Source organism: Catharus ustulatus, chromosome Z (assembly GCF_009819885.2).
Source record: "Catharus ustulatus isolate bCatUst1 chromosome Z, bCatUst1.pri.v2, whole genome shotgun sequence".
Classification (NCBI taxonomy): Eukaryota; Metazoa; Chordata; class Aves; order Passeriformes; family Turdidae; genus Catharus; species Catharus ustulatus.
In genome coordinates this window covers 28927142-28947007 of record NC_046262.2, presented here as the reverse complement: position 1 = coordinate 28947007, position 19866 = coordinate 28927142, and the positions used below count along the sequence as shown (strand labels likewise).

General features: G+C 34.9%; 1 protein-coding gene across 3 annotated transcripts in view; it reads right to left on the bottom strand.

The window, feature by feature from the left end:
- The window catches only part of KDM4C (lysine demethylase 4C), a 256853-nt gene that overhangs the window by 115561 nt on the left and 121426 nt on the right, over window positions 1-19866 (bottom strand). For all 3 annotated transcript variants that reach the window (XR_004420744.2, XM_033085582.1, XM_033085583.1), the window contains exons 9-12: window positions 11623-11816; window positions 8287-8525; window positions 5012-5376; window positions 3066-3177 (exon numbers count right to left, since the gene is read on the bottom strand). Coding sequence is in view for 2 of the 3 variants with exons in the window: in XM_033085582.1 (XP_032941473.1) it covers window positions 3066-3177; window positions 5012-5376; window positions 8287-8525; window positions 11623-11816 (910 nt within the window). In the remaining variant the exon portion in view is untranslated. The remainder of the gene's footprint in view (window positions 1-3065; window positions 3178-5011; window positions 5377-8286; window positions 8526-11622; window positions 11817-19866) is intronic.

The window sequence follows — 19866 nt, the reverse complement described above, 5'->3', positions numbered from 1 at the left end:
TTTCTTGGGATCTTCAGCATTTTAAGTATGATTCAGAATTTCAAATTCATTTTACTTTCATTAGTTTGTAAAACTTCTCTCTTTCTGTTTCCTTATTTTACAAACTAATGAAAGTAAAATGAATTTGAAATTCTGAATCATACTTAAAATGCTAAAAAACATATACAAAGAGCCCCACACTGAATTCAGTTTATACACTCTAATTATAACATTGAGGGTAATGGGAAATTTTAGTCAACTTCAATTTAAAAACAGTTTCTAATGTTGCGTGAGCAAACAGTGCTGGAAACAAATCTCCGGGACCAATCAATGTGCATGCAAAGTTAGTACGCTTGCCCTTCTGCTGAATTTGCTTTTTTATTGCTTAAGTGAGTAGAATATTATTACCACAAGTTAACATACTGCATTGAGTATGAACATTACATAAAAATTGTTAACATGTTGAGTGTGACATACCACCCACACTATACTGTTGCACTTATTCTCTTGAACTGGCAGCTTGTGTTATAATTTCTAGGATCCATTCCCCAGTCCCCAGTATTTCTCTGTGCTCAGTCTTTTAGGCATTTATTCCCCAAGAAGTCAGACATACATAGGGAAAGGCTTCAGGGAGAGTGAAAAAAAATTACATCAATAGACGACAAATAAATAATTAACCCAATTATTTTTCATAAAGAAATACACACATATAAGAATACACAGTGATAAAAACAAAGGACAAAACTCAAATGTCCAAGTGATCCTGTGAAAAAAAATAATTTCTGCAAAGAAAAAAAAAAGTGAATTCAGAGTCTTTGCTAAGATTTAAGCATGGTGTTCAAAACAATAGTGTTCTATTTGCAAAATTACAATTTTGAAACAGCTGACAGTGTCAAAGAATGCTGCCTACATATTATTAGCATCCTCTAATCACTTCTATTTATAGACACTTCTTAATAGAGTCCTAGTATCTGAAAGACTTCAAATATATTAATTTTAATATATATTATCTGTACTAGAAATGGCAACAGACTATCCAACTTGTGGATAGTGGTAAGAACTGCAGACGAATTATAAGCCTCAATTTCTTAACTTTTCACAACAGCGCTAGCCTATATCTTCTTCCTTTATTTTGTTTGCAGTTATTTTTTTACTGGACCCAGATAAATTAAAATATAAACTAATGTACAATACATAAATCCCTCTTGTAAAACAATCAGAAATTACTCTACTAAGAGACAATACTATCATAGTCTCAGCCAGCATCATTTTCGCCCAAAAACACTGAGAACAAGAACTGGGTAAGTATAAATGCTGAATTACATCTCTATTGACTCTGGAATATGGATGAAACACCTTCATAAAGACAAATGTGGTCATTAGCACATTGATGCTGATACCTTCCCTCGTATCCGACAAAACAATCTTGAAAAAAATCAGAAAATCACCTAGCCACACATCTTTAACCCACATGCCATCCTGTGTCAGGCAGCTTAATGAGGATACAGTTTGCCAGTCTCTTTCATCACTTCTTCAGTCTTTGTCTTGGATCTAAACACTCTGCTCACCAAATGCTACTGTTTCTCTTTTAGTGTTCTTACAAATCAGCTGGTAAATTAGATTACAATGAGAGACAGATGCATGAAAATAATAATAATTTCATTTCCATCTAGGAAATACTACTAACTGCCATGTCCAGTAAAACTCTTAATTGCTTCCTTCAATAAGTAAGCAGACATGCTTGATGGCTACTGATTCGAAGACAGCTCCTATGGACAACCATCATGCAAAGACTTTAAGGTATATGATCTCTTGTCAGGATGTTGCTATTTTCCCATAAAATTAATATCCCGGGAAGCTGGGAAACTACTGGATGAGATGGAAAATGTCTTGATATTAGAAAAATCCTTGACTCAAAACAGTCATCACATCATCATCTAGCCAGATTATATCATACACAATCCATGCTTAAATAGGAGATTGATAATATGTTTCAATCATAATGTTGAAAAAGCATCAGCAGGTAAAAGGAATATAATCTCTAATTAAAAAAAGAGCACTTTTACTGCAACCTACCACATATTAAATCTTTAATTACTTTACTAGATGAAACTTAATAATAATATCATCCTGTAAATTACCATAACATTTTCTGAAATATGCTCTGTCTAGCCCTCAAGGTATTCAAACATACTCATATATGATAGAGATCGTGGGTCTAAGCTGTCTCTAATTTTCAGAAAGATGCTTAACAGCTAATTGAAATATCATGCCTGGCAAAGCTGCAGCTCAGATAAAAACTGAGAGTATAGCTTTCCAAAACTTGTGAGACAGAAGACATAAATCAATTACTTCAGGGTTGAAACAAGGAGGGAAATGTATTGATGAGAGGTCAATTGAACTTACAGCAATCAGTTCAACAATGCCTAACTTGCCAACTCGAAGTATAATATTGCTTAGCTACAAGAAGAAGAATCAATTAAAAGGCATGCTGTCTCACAAGTCAAGAAAATTTATCTGCAGCTGTAAAAAACAGCTACTGTTAAGGAAATGTAAGTGAGAGGGGAAAAATAGATCAGGTAAAATTGCAGCTAAACACTAAAGTATGCCATGATGTTGGAATCAGACTAGTAGTCACAGACAGGGCACCAACTCCAGATTATCAAACTTTCTAAGAGAGTGTGAAAACTAAACTCCAGTTCTGGTATCTGAGGAGATTCTGGAAAACAGCATCTGAAAATTTTGTGCTTAGCTGAACTAAAATGGTACAGTGATATGAAAAAGAAATGTGTTTGTTTTCCATTTAGAGCTAAACTTTTGATGAATATTTCCATCATCTTCACAAGTCATATGAGATAGAACAAAGTAGCTTTATGTATCAACTTAGTGTGACTGTCTACACAATTGCTAAGTAAAGCAGATTTACTTTTTATATCTATTTCAGAGAAGGAAACCCCTATGTTGGGCACATTTCCTAGATTTTTTAGCCTGTCTGCAAAAGGCAATGACTCACTAAATGCCTATATATGTGTTCTCGTAACACCATAAAATTATCATCAGAAATATGTATTCAACAATCCACTCACCTTCATCACTAGTTGCTTGTTGTTTAACCAAAGTCATTGGAGATCTAGCTGGGGGTTTATGTAGTGGATGACGCCAACTCTTAGATATTTTCTTTCTTTCAACTTCCTCCGACTGAAAGGAAAAAATGCCACTAATTCAGTATGTAATTCTGCATAATTAATTATGACAAACATAAACATTCTTCAAACACAGACATCAAGTCTGAAAATACTACACCTTCAGTGTACCAATACAACACTTGCCTCTAATTAAGAATATGTATTTTAATTTTAAAAGTATAATCCTTATCATAAACAAATCATTTCACGTACAATTTACTGCAGCCCTTCCCAACTTACAAAGTATACATCCTGTTCTGCTCATGTGATGTTTGTGAGGAAGACCAGCATCCTGCTGGTTTTCTGCAAATGACTCTGCATACCCATAATACAATACACCCACTAACTGTGGCTACAAAATAAAGCAGAATCCCACTGGCTTAGTCTGTGAAAAATTCCAAAATTCCTCAATAATTACAAAAAAGTGGAGTTAAGATAATAAATCAAGAGTCCTGACATATGACTACGTTGATTTAGAATATGAATAAATTCTTTCCTTCCTCAATCATTGTACATTCAGTTTAAAGTCATTCAAGCTTCAAAAACTAAGGCAAACACTTCAAAGTCTTGAAGTGCCATTGGGGGAATTCTAAAGAAAGCGAGCTACTGATGCTGGGTGTCTAGAGGTCCAGGACCAGAGGAAGAGCAAGGACACTGGCAGAGGTATGGAAAGGACTGAGTTTCACTTCCTATGGACCACAGCATACTGTGCCTCAAGACACTGAATCCAACCTAGGAGATTATACACATGCCCCTTGAAGTAAATTATAAAACAACGTATTTACCATGACAAGCAGAGGGCAGGACATAAGGTCAAAGCACACGACAGGTTTATGGTCTAAATAGTCAATAATTAAGTAAAAAGGGAATTGTCAGGCTTTTAAAATTGCATTTGTACAGTACACTTCTTCACTTAAAACATAAAGAAAGAATATGCAATAACACTACAGAAAATCTGAAACACATTAGATAAATATAATGTGGCTGGAAGGCACAGAAAGAGATACAATCGCCAATACATGTTAATTAAACATCAAGATGTTTTTACTGCTCCTTGATATGATGGAAAGGCTAGAGCCAAGAATTTTAAAACTTACATTGAAAAAAATCGTTAGAGCACAGTTCACATATGTGGAAGAGTCAGCATGATTTTTAGTTTGGCTTCTAAAATATATTCCCCATGAAGTCTTCACAACTTGGCAGTGGATTTCCTGCTTTCTCTATGCCAATTTAAGATTCAGCTCACCACTCAGAAAGCTATCAACAACCACTACAGCTTAATTTTTCCTTTTGCATCCCAAAGTCAAAGCTGACCATGAATCAAAGCAGAATAGCAAAAGTGAAAAAAAAGCCAAATGCTTGTAGGTTGCCCAAAGACAACACATTATTAAAACCAATTATTTAAAAATTGCAAATATATTTCTTTTAATACTGGGATTTTTCCTTCAAGTGTTTCCTTTACATATTTTAGTTCATTTCCAAAATCCAAGAATAGAAAGTATGTGAAACTCACAGTCCTGCTCATATTGGCAGGTAGTGAATATGGGAATAGCTTTGAGAATAGCTGCTGATACCTCAGATTCACGTATATAAAGTGAAATTACTAGATTTCTAAAATAACAGGGAAAAATATGTCAACAAGCGAACTCCAAAAACAGTCTGCTTTCAAATCAAAATTGCCATTCTTGCCCGAACACTTCAAAACATGTTCAAATTATCATCTGATTAGAATCATGCATATTCTTAAATGTTTTAATATGGATATCAGGTCTCATTAGGAAAATGCTCATTCATATTTCATTAAAACAAGAATATATTACTATTATGATGCAATTTCCTTCACATACATAAGATATTTCCATGCTGTCTCCTGCATCTTTTTTTACAATGGGCACTTCTCCATGTTCCAAAGGACTTCCAGAACTTTCTAGGTTGCTGGTACTGTCCTCTGTTGAGATACTCTCCTTTCTATCTGGATTTTCTGCTTCAGAAGTTTGTCCGTCTTCTTTACAGCATGGTATGGATGAAACATACTGATTCTGAGATTTTAAACTCTCTCCTTTTCTACATCTAGCAGAAGGAGGCTTGCTGGCTACAGAATCTTCAGGTGTGAAGGAAGAATGACTGGAATCCATACTATCCTCATCTTCCATCATTTCTGTTCCCTCTAGTCCAGGACCAGGTCTCAAAATTGACACTGAAGGGACGCTTCCTATAAATCAAGAGTATAATTTGTTAATAAATCCCACTTTACATTAGCACACTGAATTTCAGAGCAAGCTAAATTATTCAAATTCAAAGCATGGTTCCTCATTTAGAAATCATACAGAAAACCATTTGGTGGAAGGTTATACACAAATGTGAAGCATAGGTTTTATCAAAGAATAAATTAATGTAAATGGTTTGAGTTCAGAGTATGAAATATAGTTTTGATCATTTAATCAGTATTTTGCATTTGAATTATAGGTCTTCATTTGATTCAAAATAATCTATATTCATGTAGCTTCCTTAGTTTTTACTCATATTGCCCACATGCACTTCGAATCAATGAAAAAAAATACGAAAAAGCTGGTATATTGAACCTTATACCCTGCATTTTATACCTATTATGCCTGTTTAAAAATGAAAATAACCAAAGATTAATGGTTTATAATTACAAAAACATATTTCAAATAGATACCAAAAATACTTTTCAAACAACAGCATCAGTCTAAAAATGAAAACCAATTAGCATAGTTTTATTTTTTAAAAATTAGCATAATTGTATATAGATATTGAAGAGTGAAATCGTGTGAATTTTACTTTGCAAAAATTCTTCCTCTGCTGATACTTGCATTGGAAAGACAGAACAATGGGCTAGAGAGGTCACTCTAAAACATACTCCTGAAGAACTCTGGCATACACTGAAGTAAATTCTGATTCAGCAGCACATCCACGATATTAAAGAAAACAGTTTCTGTTAAGTTCCTTGATAATCTTTCTTTACAAAGGTTATTTGAACTTGCTTTTTCTGAAAAATTTCCTTTTCGATTCATATGTATATAAAATTCAGCTACACAAAGACAATAGTAAAATGTAATCTCTGGGCACAAACAGTACTGCTTCAACTGAGAATAATGGACACATTAGCCAGAGACAATACAGAGCAAACTACATGCTTTAACATGAGTACTGGAGGTTCTATCATATGTAAAAACATCCAGCTTCCTACAAAGTTCCAGGCCTTCTAAGAGGACAAAGGAGAGAGGGCAGCTCTTCATTTTTTTCTGCTTTTCCTTCTCTTTCCAGTAAACATTGAATGGGTGCTAACTAAAAACTATTTTCTCAGTGGTCATGAACATTTGAAATCTCTATTTAAAATTTGTGGGAAGATGTAAAGCAATAGCACTTTAAAAAAAAATTAGACCAGCCCTGGAAATAGTTTGATAGAGCACTAGACAATTTGTGTAGATGAATTTCCAAACTTCCATATTGCAATATCTTGGTATCTTTATGTGAATCAGTCATGGTGATTATAACCTCTAAATACGCACTAACATAATTATTAATATTCACAATAATTAAAATACTGTCTATGTGCAATTTGAAAGTGAATTTTCAGTAGCAATACAAAATAAAATAGGACCATTTCTAAACTTAAAACTGTAGTTTGCCTTATGAATAGGAATGAGGAACTATATCAAAACTATAATGGAATGTGATATAGACAAGACCTTTGTAGCTGTCAGACCTCTCCAGAGGAAGTTGAAAAGAATTGGAGGCTCAAAATACAGCACTTTCGTGCACAGGTACAGTAATTTCACGATTATAAGCCACACCTGATTATAAGCCACACTTCTGGGTGTTGGCAACTTTTCGTTTTTTGTCCATATGTAAGCCGCACCTGATTATAAGCCGCAAGTTACAATACAGGGTGTGATAAAAGGTATCTATTCTATCACCATCTGTTGAGGGTGGGGGCAGTGATCCTTATCCCAATGAGAGATACTCTGCTAATGGGCCATCCATTGAAACCAGCTGAGGCATTGTTCTTTATCCTTTTCACAACTCATCCTTCCTCCAGCAAGTCATTTTCTGCTAATGGTCCATTGAGTCCCACTGTGTGACTGATAAAATTACTGCATCCCATTGGAAGTTGCTCCAGCCAGGGGGAAGAGCCCAACATTTCTTACCAAGATAAAAACAGAGGTTTTGGGACACTGAGGTAGCCCCTCTCTCCACTGGACTCCAGAGGAAAACCGGATTTCTGCACATCACCACTGGATCTCCAGAGGGAAACTGCACCTTCTACAGGAGCACTGCTTCAACTGAATCACATCTGTCACTGCAAGAGGACTGCAACCACCATTTAATCGAACTGCTAACAACACCCTGCCTGACAGGGTGTCAGGCTGTACTCTGACTTTGTCAGGGTTTGGAGTTTGTTTCTTTGTAATACTGTATTTCTATTTTAATTTCCCTAGAAAAGAACTGTTATTCCTAATTCTCATATCTTTGCTTGAAAGCCCCTTGATTTCAAAATTATAATAATTTGGAGGGAGGGGGTTTACATTCTCCATTTCAAAGAGAAGTTCCTGCCTTTCTCAGCAGACACCTGTCCTCCAAACTAAAACAGCAACTTTTTGTTCTTTGTCCATATATAAGCCGCACCTGATAATAAGCCGCACTTCGGGTTCGGACCAAAATTTTAGTCAAAATGGTGCGGCTTATAATCATGAAATTATTATAATTTGCAGGTTCATTGTGTAAATATTTGTAGCATACTTGCAAAGATATATGTCCTGTACTGTTTGAATAGTGTTAAAACACTCTGTATCATTTCCATATCAAAAACAATTGCTGTAATGAAGAAATATAATTTACATAACTTCACTCTTTTTGCTCCTTTAAAAAACACGCCATTAAAAGAGTTCAGGTGGTATCACTCTCAATTCAGAATATTAATTTAGATGTTTTCTCTTTCTTACCAAATATCAATCTTCTTTACATAAATACTCTCTGTGTAAGTATTTTAGTGTACTTACTCTAGGATAATACTTTAGTTTAACATCCACTGATTTGTGGCATTAGTGTATAAAAAGCCTACATCTTACACGCGAAATATAATCAGTGCTTATCTCACCTGCAACCTTGACATGATCCAATAAATGCTGATCCAGATGCATTCTGCCACTGTTTTCTTCTTCCCCAGAAGCCACTCCTGTGTTTACCACTCTCGCTTTTTTTTCTGGCTCTTCACTGACCTTGAAGTCATCAGTAGCTGCTTCAGTCACTATGATTTCTGCATCAGCTAGCATAGTAGATACTCTCTTGTCCTCTGGAGTTTTAAGCTTTTTAGATCGAGATCTGGTGTGCTGGAAGCTGTTATAGGAGATACTGCTGTCAGAGTAGAAAGTCTGTCTTGGATAAGATAAAACATCTACCATATATGTCCCTTTCACCTGCTTAAAGTAGCAAAAAAATGACAATTTTTCATCTTTTTGTGTTGAGATAGTGCTACAATTTATTAAGTGAGAGATTAACAATTGATTGGATTTAACCTTCTAATCTTTTATCACCAGTTCATGGCAAAGTTGTTAAACTCTAAAAGTAGAACAGCCTTTAAGTAACTATTACATAACTAGCACATGAACTAGCTTTTTAATAATTAGTTCTTTTGAACTCAAAAAAGAACTACCCTTTCAAGAGTAATGAAGACAAAATTCTCACAGTAGCAGTAAAATCAGGTGATATTTCCAAACCCTAGTGCTAATAAAACACTAGTCTGAATATCCTCATAAGAGCTGATCTGTTTGGAAGTTTTTTAATGAGTTTTAACAGAACTAACAAGCATCTGAAAAAGATAAAAATTGTGATGAACAAATAATTTGAAAGACTACAATATCAAGCAAAATATGTAATTATTCTGTGCTAAAAAAAAAAAAAAGTTGAAATTAAAGATTGAGCCTAAATTTTTGTGCACTCAGAAGTATAAGGGAAAAACTTAGATAGGAGAACGCAGTAGAAATAGTTCATAATTTATATGCTCTGAATAAATATAATTGGAAATCAGTCCAGTTTCAAATTCAACTATTTGACACAAGAGGAGCATTTAATATTATCATACAGCAGGTTTCAAAGCTCATAACACATTAGAGATAAAAGTACTACTATTGCTGGTGAACTTCACAAAATTTTAAGTGAGTTTTACAAAAGTCTTGCATCTTAGATTTTACACATCTCCAGGAAAACCTTTTGATACCCCATACATTTTATTCTGTGTCTACAAATGTGCATCTTTCAACACACTCGTCATATAAAATAGTAATTTCCACACAATTTGCTGAAGTATGAGACAACCATCAGTTCACGTTGTAAATAACAGAAAGTATTATTACTATTTACATGCAGTCATAAGATGTTATATAGCAGCAATGGATTTCAGCCATAAACATCATAGATAAGCTCTCCCTGTCATTATATTCATGAAGAATCCCAGAGAGGGTATTTTTACTTCCACTTTGCTGGAACTTGTATCAAAATTATAATTTCAACCGACACATTATACTAGAAACGAAGCTGAATAAACATTCTATCCTCCTCTGCAATACACACTGTCACCATGCCCGAACAAAAGCTAATTCAAGACTTAAACAGCGCTGGAATTGTGTTTATTAGCTCAGCGAATTGCATAAATCAGGCCATGTGTTCCTGTGATAAAACTTTCAACACAATTATTAGAAAGTCTTTGATTTTACTCAGAACCAGCTACCCACAAGGATACTACCAAATGAATCACTGCTGGTCCAAATGGGAATGCGCATTAACACTGCACAATAGATGCAGGAAAACCTACTACAGGGAAAAATGGCATTCGCCTAGTTAAACAACAGAATTATTCTCTCTTTGAGTCCAGGTTAGTATAGTACATGTATTAATCAGCTGCTTCACAAACAACCCTCACCCAGAACAAACTTGGTATTATATTTTCAATAACAATATTCCCCTACAGTGCCAGTTGATCCTTTACATTACAGGTTGACTTCCCTATATCTTTCTCAAGAAATACATAAACTTACAAAGAAAACGAGGAAGTTTGGTTAAAGACTAAGTTTAAAAAGCCACTACAAGGTAAAATTATTTGAAGAAGGAAAAAGATCTTTAAAAAAATCAGTATTATCTCCAACTCAAAAAACTGCACTAAAATACCAAGATACCAATAAAACTGCCCACCTTTGGCTAGAAATTAAGTAGATCGTTGTTAGATAATTAAGAAGAAAACCAAAAATCCTGTTAAGACAGGAAAGCACGACTGTACAAAAAACAAAATGCAAACAAAAACCATAATGCATCTCAATAACAGATATAAAACTGCTTTAAAAGATCAAAGCTTTTATAGCTTCAGTGACAAAGAAACTTTATTCTCCTAATTTTCTTAGTAGCGTCAGTACCACCAACTGAGATTTAGCCCTTATTATGATCAGTCACTGACCTTTGGTAGACAAGCCAGGTTTTGACTGCAGCACTGCAAGAGTGTGACAAACAAGCAGTGGTACCTCCTTAAAGTTAAATGGCAGTGAATATTACTAGACTGTAAGACTGTTGCTAGAGACTTGAAACAGCTGGTGATTCTATCACAGCTTTATGGTAAGATTTTCCTGTTTAATTTCCTTTTCAGCTCTTAGGAGTCTTCTCCCTTGCTTTTGGTTGCTGTGATCTCTAGAAACAATGGCAACCATCCACACCTTAAAAATTACATTGAAATAACCCTTATTAAAGAGAGATTTTAAGTGCAACACTTGAATGCATTTTGATGTTCTCCATAATCACTAACTTTCCTAGGTACATGCAAAACTTTAAAATCAAATTTTCACAGTTGCTCTGAAAAAAGACTGGCCTGTCCCCAGGTTCATCTTCATACAGAAAACAGAAAAAAACATTTTTTTTCTAAAGGAAATTAATTAGAAGAAAACATGTGATATAGTTTAAGTCCAGCTGAAAGCTAAAATTCAGCCCCTTCAGTGAGAGAGAGAGAAAAGACAGAGATTATGGGCTGAGATAACAATTTACTGGAAACAGCAATTAGATAAGAAAACTAACAGTAACAGTAACAATACTAATAACAAGAGCTCATATATGCAGGTGACTACACACAAAATGCTCATTTGAGTCCAATCAGCCTAGAGCCATGAGGCTGTCCAAGAAAAAAGGACATTATGGCTCCCATGCCCTTGGTACACATCATACTCCCTTCCTTCTTAGAAGTGAGAATCCCTTTTTATGTCCCCCAGCAATGATGTGTGTGGTAGAAAACAATGTAGGCACAACCACACAGCTCCAAGCCCCACCCACCCATTGCCACTATGAGAAAATAAAATCTGTTGTGGCCAAAACTAAGAAAACATCAGAGGAAGTGGCCAAAATGAAACAGAAATTACACTGGGATCATATTAAATAGACAGTAAAGAAATATAAATACCTTTGGGGAAAGTTCTGCGTTTTCCTTCTTCTCTGTAGCCAGATCTTTACTTCAGGTGTTGATTCAGGAGTTGGTTTTGTATGATCAATGGTATATAAATCCTTGCCCTGTTTCCACAGCTGGTATCTGTCTGGTTGAAACTTCCTCACAAAGACATCCATGGATATTGACACCATGTCTCTCCTACAAGTACACTACAACACATGAGAGGAATTTGTAAGTGACAAGTATTGGAACATGCCACAGTTTGCAGTTTAAAAAGCCCAGAACAAAAACTCTACATGCAAAAAACAATTCTACTGTAATTATTATTTTCCTTTTTCACATTTCCTTGAAGAGGAAAGGATTACACAAGAGAAAACACCTGAACAAATGTGTCACACTAGGATTCCCAAAAGCACTTAAGGACACTCCATTGTTGCATTAATTCCTATGGGTTAAGAACAAAAAGAAACTATAGCATTCTTTCTGCTGTATTACCTGGTTTTGATAATTTTAAGCAAAACTTGCCACCTGGAATCCAGAGATTGCACATCTCTTGAGTGACATCAGAGTTTTACTTTTAAAAATAACTCATGTAGGATCCTGTTGACCTAAAGGTTTTTACAGGCATTTACAGTCTTAGCACTTAACTCTTCAAAACATAAATGCATTCAAGTACCACATCAAGTTACAGTTTTTCCCAATTTTTTTCTCCAAAGGGTAAAAAGAAAGCAAGAGAGAGGAGTATTATGTTTGAGGTCTGGAAGGGTATGCTGTATCCATGTAATCCAATCCACTCTACAGCGCAGTCTAAAATCTCATGTAATACTTTCCTCATCAACTATAATCTAATCCTTGACTTTAGTCCCTCAAAGAATTTTTGCATTGTTTTTCTTATGCACCTGAGTAGAACATTTTAGTCCTATTTGAATAGAATCTTAACGGTCATGAAAATGCAAAGGAGCCTCCACTTGAAATGCAGTAGATGCTGAGTCAATTTTCAGATTAAAGTCATTATACCCAGTACTGAAAAATATTTGACAGTAGGCAACTACATTACGTACATCAGTATGTTCACACTGAGTACTATAGTGTGTTAATCCCAGCTGGCTGCCAGGTGTCCATCAACTTGCTCTCCCATTTCCCCTCCTCAGCAGGACAGGGGGAGAAAATAAGATGGAAAATGCCACTAGATAAGGTTGGCAGACCATCTTTGACTTCTCTTGAGGAAATTACAGTCATTTAATGTCAGCTGCGGAGTGGTTTCTATTCTTTATAAACTTGCTATCACATGAATAGCCACCAGATTCATTGACAGGGTCAGCTGTGGGCAGCAACAGGTTCTTTTTGGAGTCAGTTAGATTCGGCTCTGTCCGGTGTGTGAACTGGTCCTGATCTGTTCTGGTATTAGCCCCTAATAAAGCATCTCTACACTACCAAAACACTGTCACAAAAACCTTAGTAATTTTTCCTTCAAATTGAAAGCAAATTCATTGGCTAAAACACACTCTTACATGAAAAAACTTTGAAAAAAACTTGGTTACAGCTAAATAACTCTGTTAAAGCACAAAACTGAGACAGTATTTTCTTTAAGGTAAGAAGAGATGTATAGAAAAATCTGGTAAATGTATGGCCTTGGTTTTATGGTTTACTACAACTAGTTTTATTACACTTTTTTAACAAGCTTAAACACACAAAGGACGGAATGCAACTTTCCTACTAGCTAGGTTTCTGCACACTAAATGCAAATTTCTGTACCTATAATTTCCATCTATCATTTCTAGTTCACCTTCTTCCTCTTGAAATTCATAAAAGATATAATGAAAAAGCATCTGAGATGTTTTAAAAATGCTTGCTTTGCTTTCAATATTTCAACATTGATATCCTGCATATTCACAACACTGCCATCTAATGGAGGATGAAATGGAAAGAAGGAAAAAAAAATCAAGACAGAAATTCTAATTTTATGCAGCTGACTTTAGTTATAGTTTTAATCCAAAACACCATCTGAATGTTCCCTTTTCAAACAACATGCATATATACATTTATACACACAGCCTGTAAAAAACTCAAACATATTTGAAATAGTATGTTCCCGTTAGAGAGTCCTTGACTGGACATATGAAAAGCAAAAAAACCCAATGAAGACACTTCTCCATAGTGGAAAAGTGCACAGAAATCCAAAGTAATATTTTTAACTTTTAAAATGAAATTTTTAAAATAAAGACAAGGAACAGTGGATTTTCTCTCCCTTTAACTCTCAACATCTTTTCACATTTTAACCCTGTTGCAACAGACCAGTAAGAAATGACAGTTAAAGCCAAAATTTTGCTGTTAAACACCAAGACTTCCAGTGCCTTGACAGAAAACAATTACTTAAGCTTTGAAGCATTAAGGAAGAAAATACATCATGTATTCTACGCTGGAATAATAATAAGGTATTAAAGGACTCAAATCACATCTAAATGGGACACCATTTCTTTCTTTCAGTAAACTTTGATTAGTTTCCATTTAATTTTAATAGAACTAGTGCAAAAAAATTAAGAAATCCAGGGCAGGTATTAGAACTACAGTAATTATTTTAAATTTTCAATTTCAAATAAAGTGTACTTTTGAGTTAAAAGCAACAGAGTAACATCATGTGCAACAGCATCACTGCCCAAAAAAACAGGAGACAGGTTTCTAGGCAGTGAAGGGTGGAAATACTTGGAATTACCCTATCAGATGACATGAGCAGATACGTTCTGAAAATAATTTCAACTCCTTTTTTCTCAAATTATTCATGAAAAACAAAATCACCACAAACACGGGAACTGCTGCTTTGATAAATCATTTGGAGGATCTTTCATTCTTTGTGGTGGTGGTGGTGATAGTTCTTACTGTTTTAAATTTCTCATTTGACTGGCTTGTGGCTGGCAGTTATGTCACTTCCTGCTCCTGACTTGAAAAAGCGACAGAGAGATTCTCTCTAAAACAAAACTAAATGTGATTCTGTTGAAGAAGGCTCCGGGAAAAACACAAAACAGACATTTCCCTGTCTAGTAAAGTACTCAGTGTTTTTTTTTCGCTTGTTTGGCTTATTGTTTGTTTATTTGTGGGTTTTTTGTTGTTTTTGTTTTTGGTGTTTTGTTTTTGTTGGTGGTGGTGGCGGTTCAGTTTTTTTCTTTTTTTTTTTAACTTATAATATTTTTTAAAGTAAATGCAAAATCAAATAACTGGACTATCATGTAAAAGGCAGCTGATGCTGCCATAGATAAATGTTGCTACCTTTGTACTGAAAGCAATTATTTTCTACACACTATAGAATTAGTTTGACACTTATTCTTCAATCAAACACTACTACGACAATCAGAATACTTAAGAGAATGAAACTCCTTCACAATTCTTACTATTAAATTCTTACTATTAACATTACAAATGATACTATTACTATGATTATTATTTATCCTGTCATACATGGAGAGCTTGAAGGTAAGCAATTCAACTAAAATTTATTAGTAAGGCCAAACCTTTACAGAATTAATTGGAAGAAAAAAGTTTTAGCAACTTTAACTAATTGGCAGAAATATATGTGAGATACATTTGTGATATGAGAAAATCACCTAGGACAGACATATGCAGCCAAAAGAATTTTTTTCAGACACATGCTATTTGTGAATGGAAAAGAGAATAATTATTTATAGTTTAAAAAATAAATAAATAAATTTTCTTTTTTTCCCATTTTGCACTCTGATTCAGGAAAATATAAAAGAATATACAAGAAGTCTCTAGACTTGTACATATTAAGTTAAACACACACTTAAGCACATTCTAAAATACCTGATGCACCTAAGAACAGTTTTTATAAAACATTTATTTTATCATGAAATGCATGACTTAAGGGTCTTTCTGGATTTTCATCATTAACACTTAATATTAATATTTAATGATATAAAATAAAATTAATAAAATTAATTATGACATTTTAAAAAGTGATATAAAAACATCTGAAGAGAATATCATACTTTGCTACAACAGAAAGCAAATAGATGGGTTATTATTTGACTAGTAGTAGCGGAGTAGTATTTCCTAGAACCATAGTTTTAAGCACGGAAACCTATATCCAGAGTCAAGTCTTTGTGATTTGCATTTTCACCTTTTAGTTCAGTGAAGTACACCTCTGATGCATCTTGTGATGAACTGATGTCTTTGTTCACAACAGCATCTTCTCCACCAAACTTCAGTTGTTATACTACTTAGTGTGTTAAAATATATGAAATATCAGAAAGAATTTAAACATTTTGCACTAAATATTGGATTTTGTTAATTAAAATGTGATTTTCACTATATCTGAAATCTATTTTAGTTATAAGTCTTCCAAAGTTTCAATTAATGATTGTAGTACTTGATCAGGCTATTTGTTCCCTTCACCTCAGAAAGAAAGCATTAACTAATGCAGTTGCACAATGTAGGTAAACTACACGCCTGTGGGACATCATTTGGAGGCTAACAGTCACAGGAAACCATGGAAAATTCACTTTGTAAAGAGAAAATGGATTTTTACAAAACGGTTACAAAAGCACAAATTGCAGGATGAGGCAAGCATTAGGCTGGTAACCTGTGGGAACCCAGGATATTCCCCTGGCTTCCCTGGAACCAGGGCAGGGGGCTCAGATACCTAGGCAAGGTTCCCAAAACCCCTGTGAATTCGATTTAAGTCCCTGGGAGAAATTACCATCTTTATATGAAGAATTACAAAGTCACAAAAAATAAGTAGAGTATAAATTAGAGTATTAAAAGGTAGAAAAGTGAAGTTTTAAAATTGTTTATATTAAGGCTCTGAACACAAGATAGAGGAATTAGGGCGTGGTATGTCCTTCTCTCTTCTTCTTCTTCTTCATGTCATCCATCTTTTGGGTTAGGATGTCAATTCTGGATTGGTCTAGGGGAAAACTGGACAATGCAATGTAGGCGTTATGTATTGGAGATTAATTATAAACAGTGTGTACGTAATTTATAGTATAAAAGATAAGTCCTGCCCAGGAGGGGAGGCAGAGTGCCTCAAACGACTTGCAGGAGGAACCACTGCAAGTCAGAGAGAAAATTCCTTAGATAAGAAAGAATAAACAACCTTGGAAATCTCAGAAAAAGGCTTCTGACTCCCTTCGGTGCCCAGGCTGAAAAATAAGAACTCTCAAACCACCACTACTGTGCGGTGAGTGATCTCACACCATAAAAGAGATCGTCGCCATTCACAGTAACCTTCTTTACATTATGTAAGTCCCAATCTACAAAGTATGCCCTAAAACTATTTAATCAAGCTCTTTTTCAGTGATACTCCTTCCTATAATGACTAAGCTCGTAATGACTAAAGCTTTCTTCAGAGAACAGTGGCAATGATGTACTTATTGGAGACAACATTTTAAATAATTTAGATTCTTCTTACCAGCTTTAACTATATGCAATAAATTATTTCATGTACTATATCCCACTTTTGCAATACTTTCAATGAAGCATGTCTAAACAATGTAAAAAACCCATTTTGATAAAAAATGTTTTAAAGGTGCTGTGACTGGAACTGCTTCCCGTGGACTGACTGTAGAAGTGCTTGATAGGTACTGTGTGCTAGGAGGACAGTATTTAATAAATCCTGGTAACAGTATCTGTCCTTTGCTATGGAACCAGGCTGTGATATATTTTCACAGGAACCTTCTGGCAACTTGTAAGCAGTGTTGCAGAAACCTTTGGTAGCAGTTAACCATCTGTATAAGCATCGAGAAAGCAAGCTTTCCTTTGGTAAATCATAGATAGTACTCTTCCCTCTGACACATCCAGTCACACAGAAAAAATACAAATGCAAAACACCATTCTTTAAGGTCCTTTTTGTACAATAATAATTTTTAAATCCTCTTAAATTCATTATTTGTAATCATACACCCTTAAGCAAATCTTTGAAGAGTTCAATATTAAATATGGCCTTACAAAATATATGGCTTTTTTCCTTAATTCATTTCTAATTTATTTTACATTTACACATAATGCCACCTACACATTCTTACAAAAAAAGACTCGGTTTGTATTACGTAGAATTGATTACATCAGCACCTGTTACCATTACAAAAATGTGGTCATTTTTCTCCCATTACTTTGAAAGCTGGGCAACCTAAACAGTGTGACAAGACGCAACTAAAGGAATCCCCATATTTTCTGAAATATTCCACCTCACAGCCTTTTTTCCTCTTTATCCTTTAGTGGTATCTTTAACAGTATTACTCTTACCCCTTGAAAGATTAAGTCACTATTAGTGTCACTATTAACCTCTTTTTCTTTATTTTGATTTCATTCTGTATTCAGCTTGAATCTTTCTGCTGTTTCACTTGCATTCACTTCTCTGTCCATCCCTGACTCCATACAACAGAAACTCCCTCCCTTGAGCCTTTACCTCTCCTGCTGTATGTCAATGGCCCCTGCTCCATTTTTCTCTTAGCTCTCTGCTCTTTCCTTAGTACATTTGGACTTCACTTTCTAAGATCCATAAAATAACAGCTTCTATACCATATCTTTAACCGCCTATGAATTCCTGTATTTTAAAATTAAATTATTCCAAACATGCAAAATTAGAATTCATGGTAATTTCACGACTATAAGGCACACCGGATCATAAGGCACATTTCCCGGTGTTGGCAAATTTCCAAACTTTTTCCATATATAAGGCGCACCAGATTATAAGGTGCACCTTTTTTTTTTTTAAGCGAGGATCCGTGTGCAACAAAGTAACCAATCAGTAACGGAATCGTGCGAGCCGTGCCAAGCCCCACCGGGCCACGCACCTCCACGCGAACCCCGCCGAGCCGCGCAGCCCTGCACAAGCTGGGCCAAGCCCCGCGGCCCCGCGTGAGCCCTGCCGAGCCCCGCCAAGCCACGCAGCCCCACGCGGCTCGGCTCACTGCTCGGCTCACAGCTCGAACTTCCGGGTTGCTGGCAAATTTCCGAACTTTGTCCATATATAAGGTGCACCGGATTATGAGGCGCACTTCCGGGTTTAGGCTTTAAGGTGCGCCTTATAGTCGTGAAATTACTGTATTTTAAAGAAATTAACCTCCACTTGCAACAGATCAGAATTAACCAATGCCATAACAGCTCCTAAAATAAGAAAATAGTCTGTGCAACAACATGTACGCATATATATTTGAATTTATATATATATATACAATTATAAACAATAATTTCTTGTTGTGTAATACCAAATACTGACACATTACTAGGTCAGTAATCTTTTTCATACAAATATTACAGTCATAATTATGGATTTAATAACAGAAGTTTTTCTATTATGAAATATTAAAAAGGAATTCACAAATGACCCAACTATAGCAATTCTGATAAACTGCATTATTGTTAGCTCATTAATTACAGCAAAGGGAAAGTTGTAACATGTTGTAGGGTAAGAAGACAATATAACCGGATACTTACAAAGGAAATACTATTATCAAGAATCAAAAGAAAATCAATAGTATATAAATTTTAAAATTTTATTCTAAACATATCACCTGGGGAAAACCTCAAATTAGAACTCAACATATTGCAGATTAAAGGGGAAGATATGCAGCTGGTATGAGTAAATGGGCTGAGGAATTGGAAATTTTCTTTCATTTTGGATTGCTACTTATCAGTTAAAATAAACTATTACTCCATTCGATTATTTAAGGCTATTTTCTGGCACAATTAGCACATGTCTCACAACTCACATTGCCACACAACTCGAACTTTTAGAGATCTCCAAGTCTAGTAGCCACGATTAAAAACTACGGTTATATTTACAGATGGTAATGCTGACAGACTGATCATATTGAAAATTAAATACTATTACTGCATAAACCTTAGAACTGTTGGACATTCCTCACTGCTGTGTCCTAAACACAGAACAGAAAATGGAGTAGTGACTGGTCCCTATATTAATGAAGTTATAAATTACTTAAGTTCAGAAAATATTTTTTCTAAGTATTTGGAGATGTTCTAAAATTATGTTTTACATTTTTTCTCAGGTTTCACCTCTTAGCATCTAATTCATTGTATTAAGGGTGCTAAACCAGTAAATTAACACTATCAATGGTAAATCACAATACATAACGACTTCAGTCTGGGGAAAGAAGAATGCTATGAAATTCCAACCAGAAGGAAAAGTTCTGACCAAGTCTCATGTGAAGTACGTAAAACTCCATCACATTCATTAAGTTTCTCTAAAGTAGATGATAAATTCTTGCAAAAGCATGGTTAATTTTT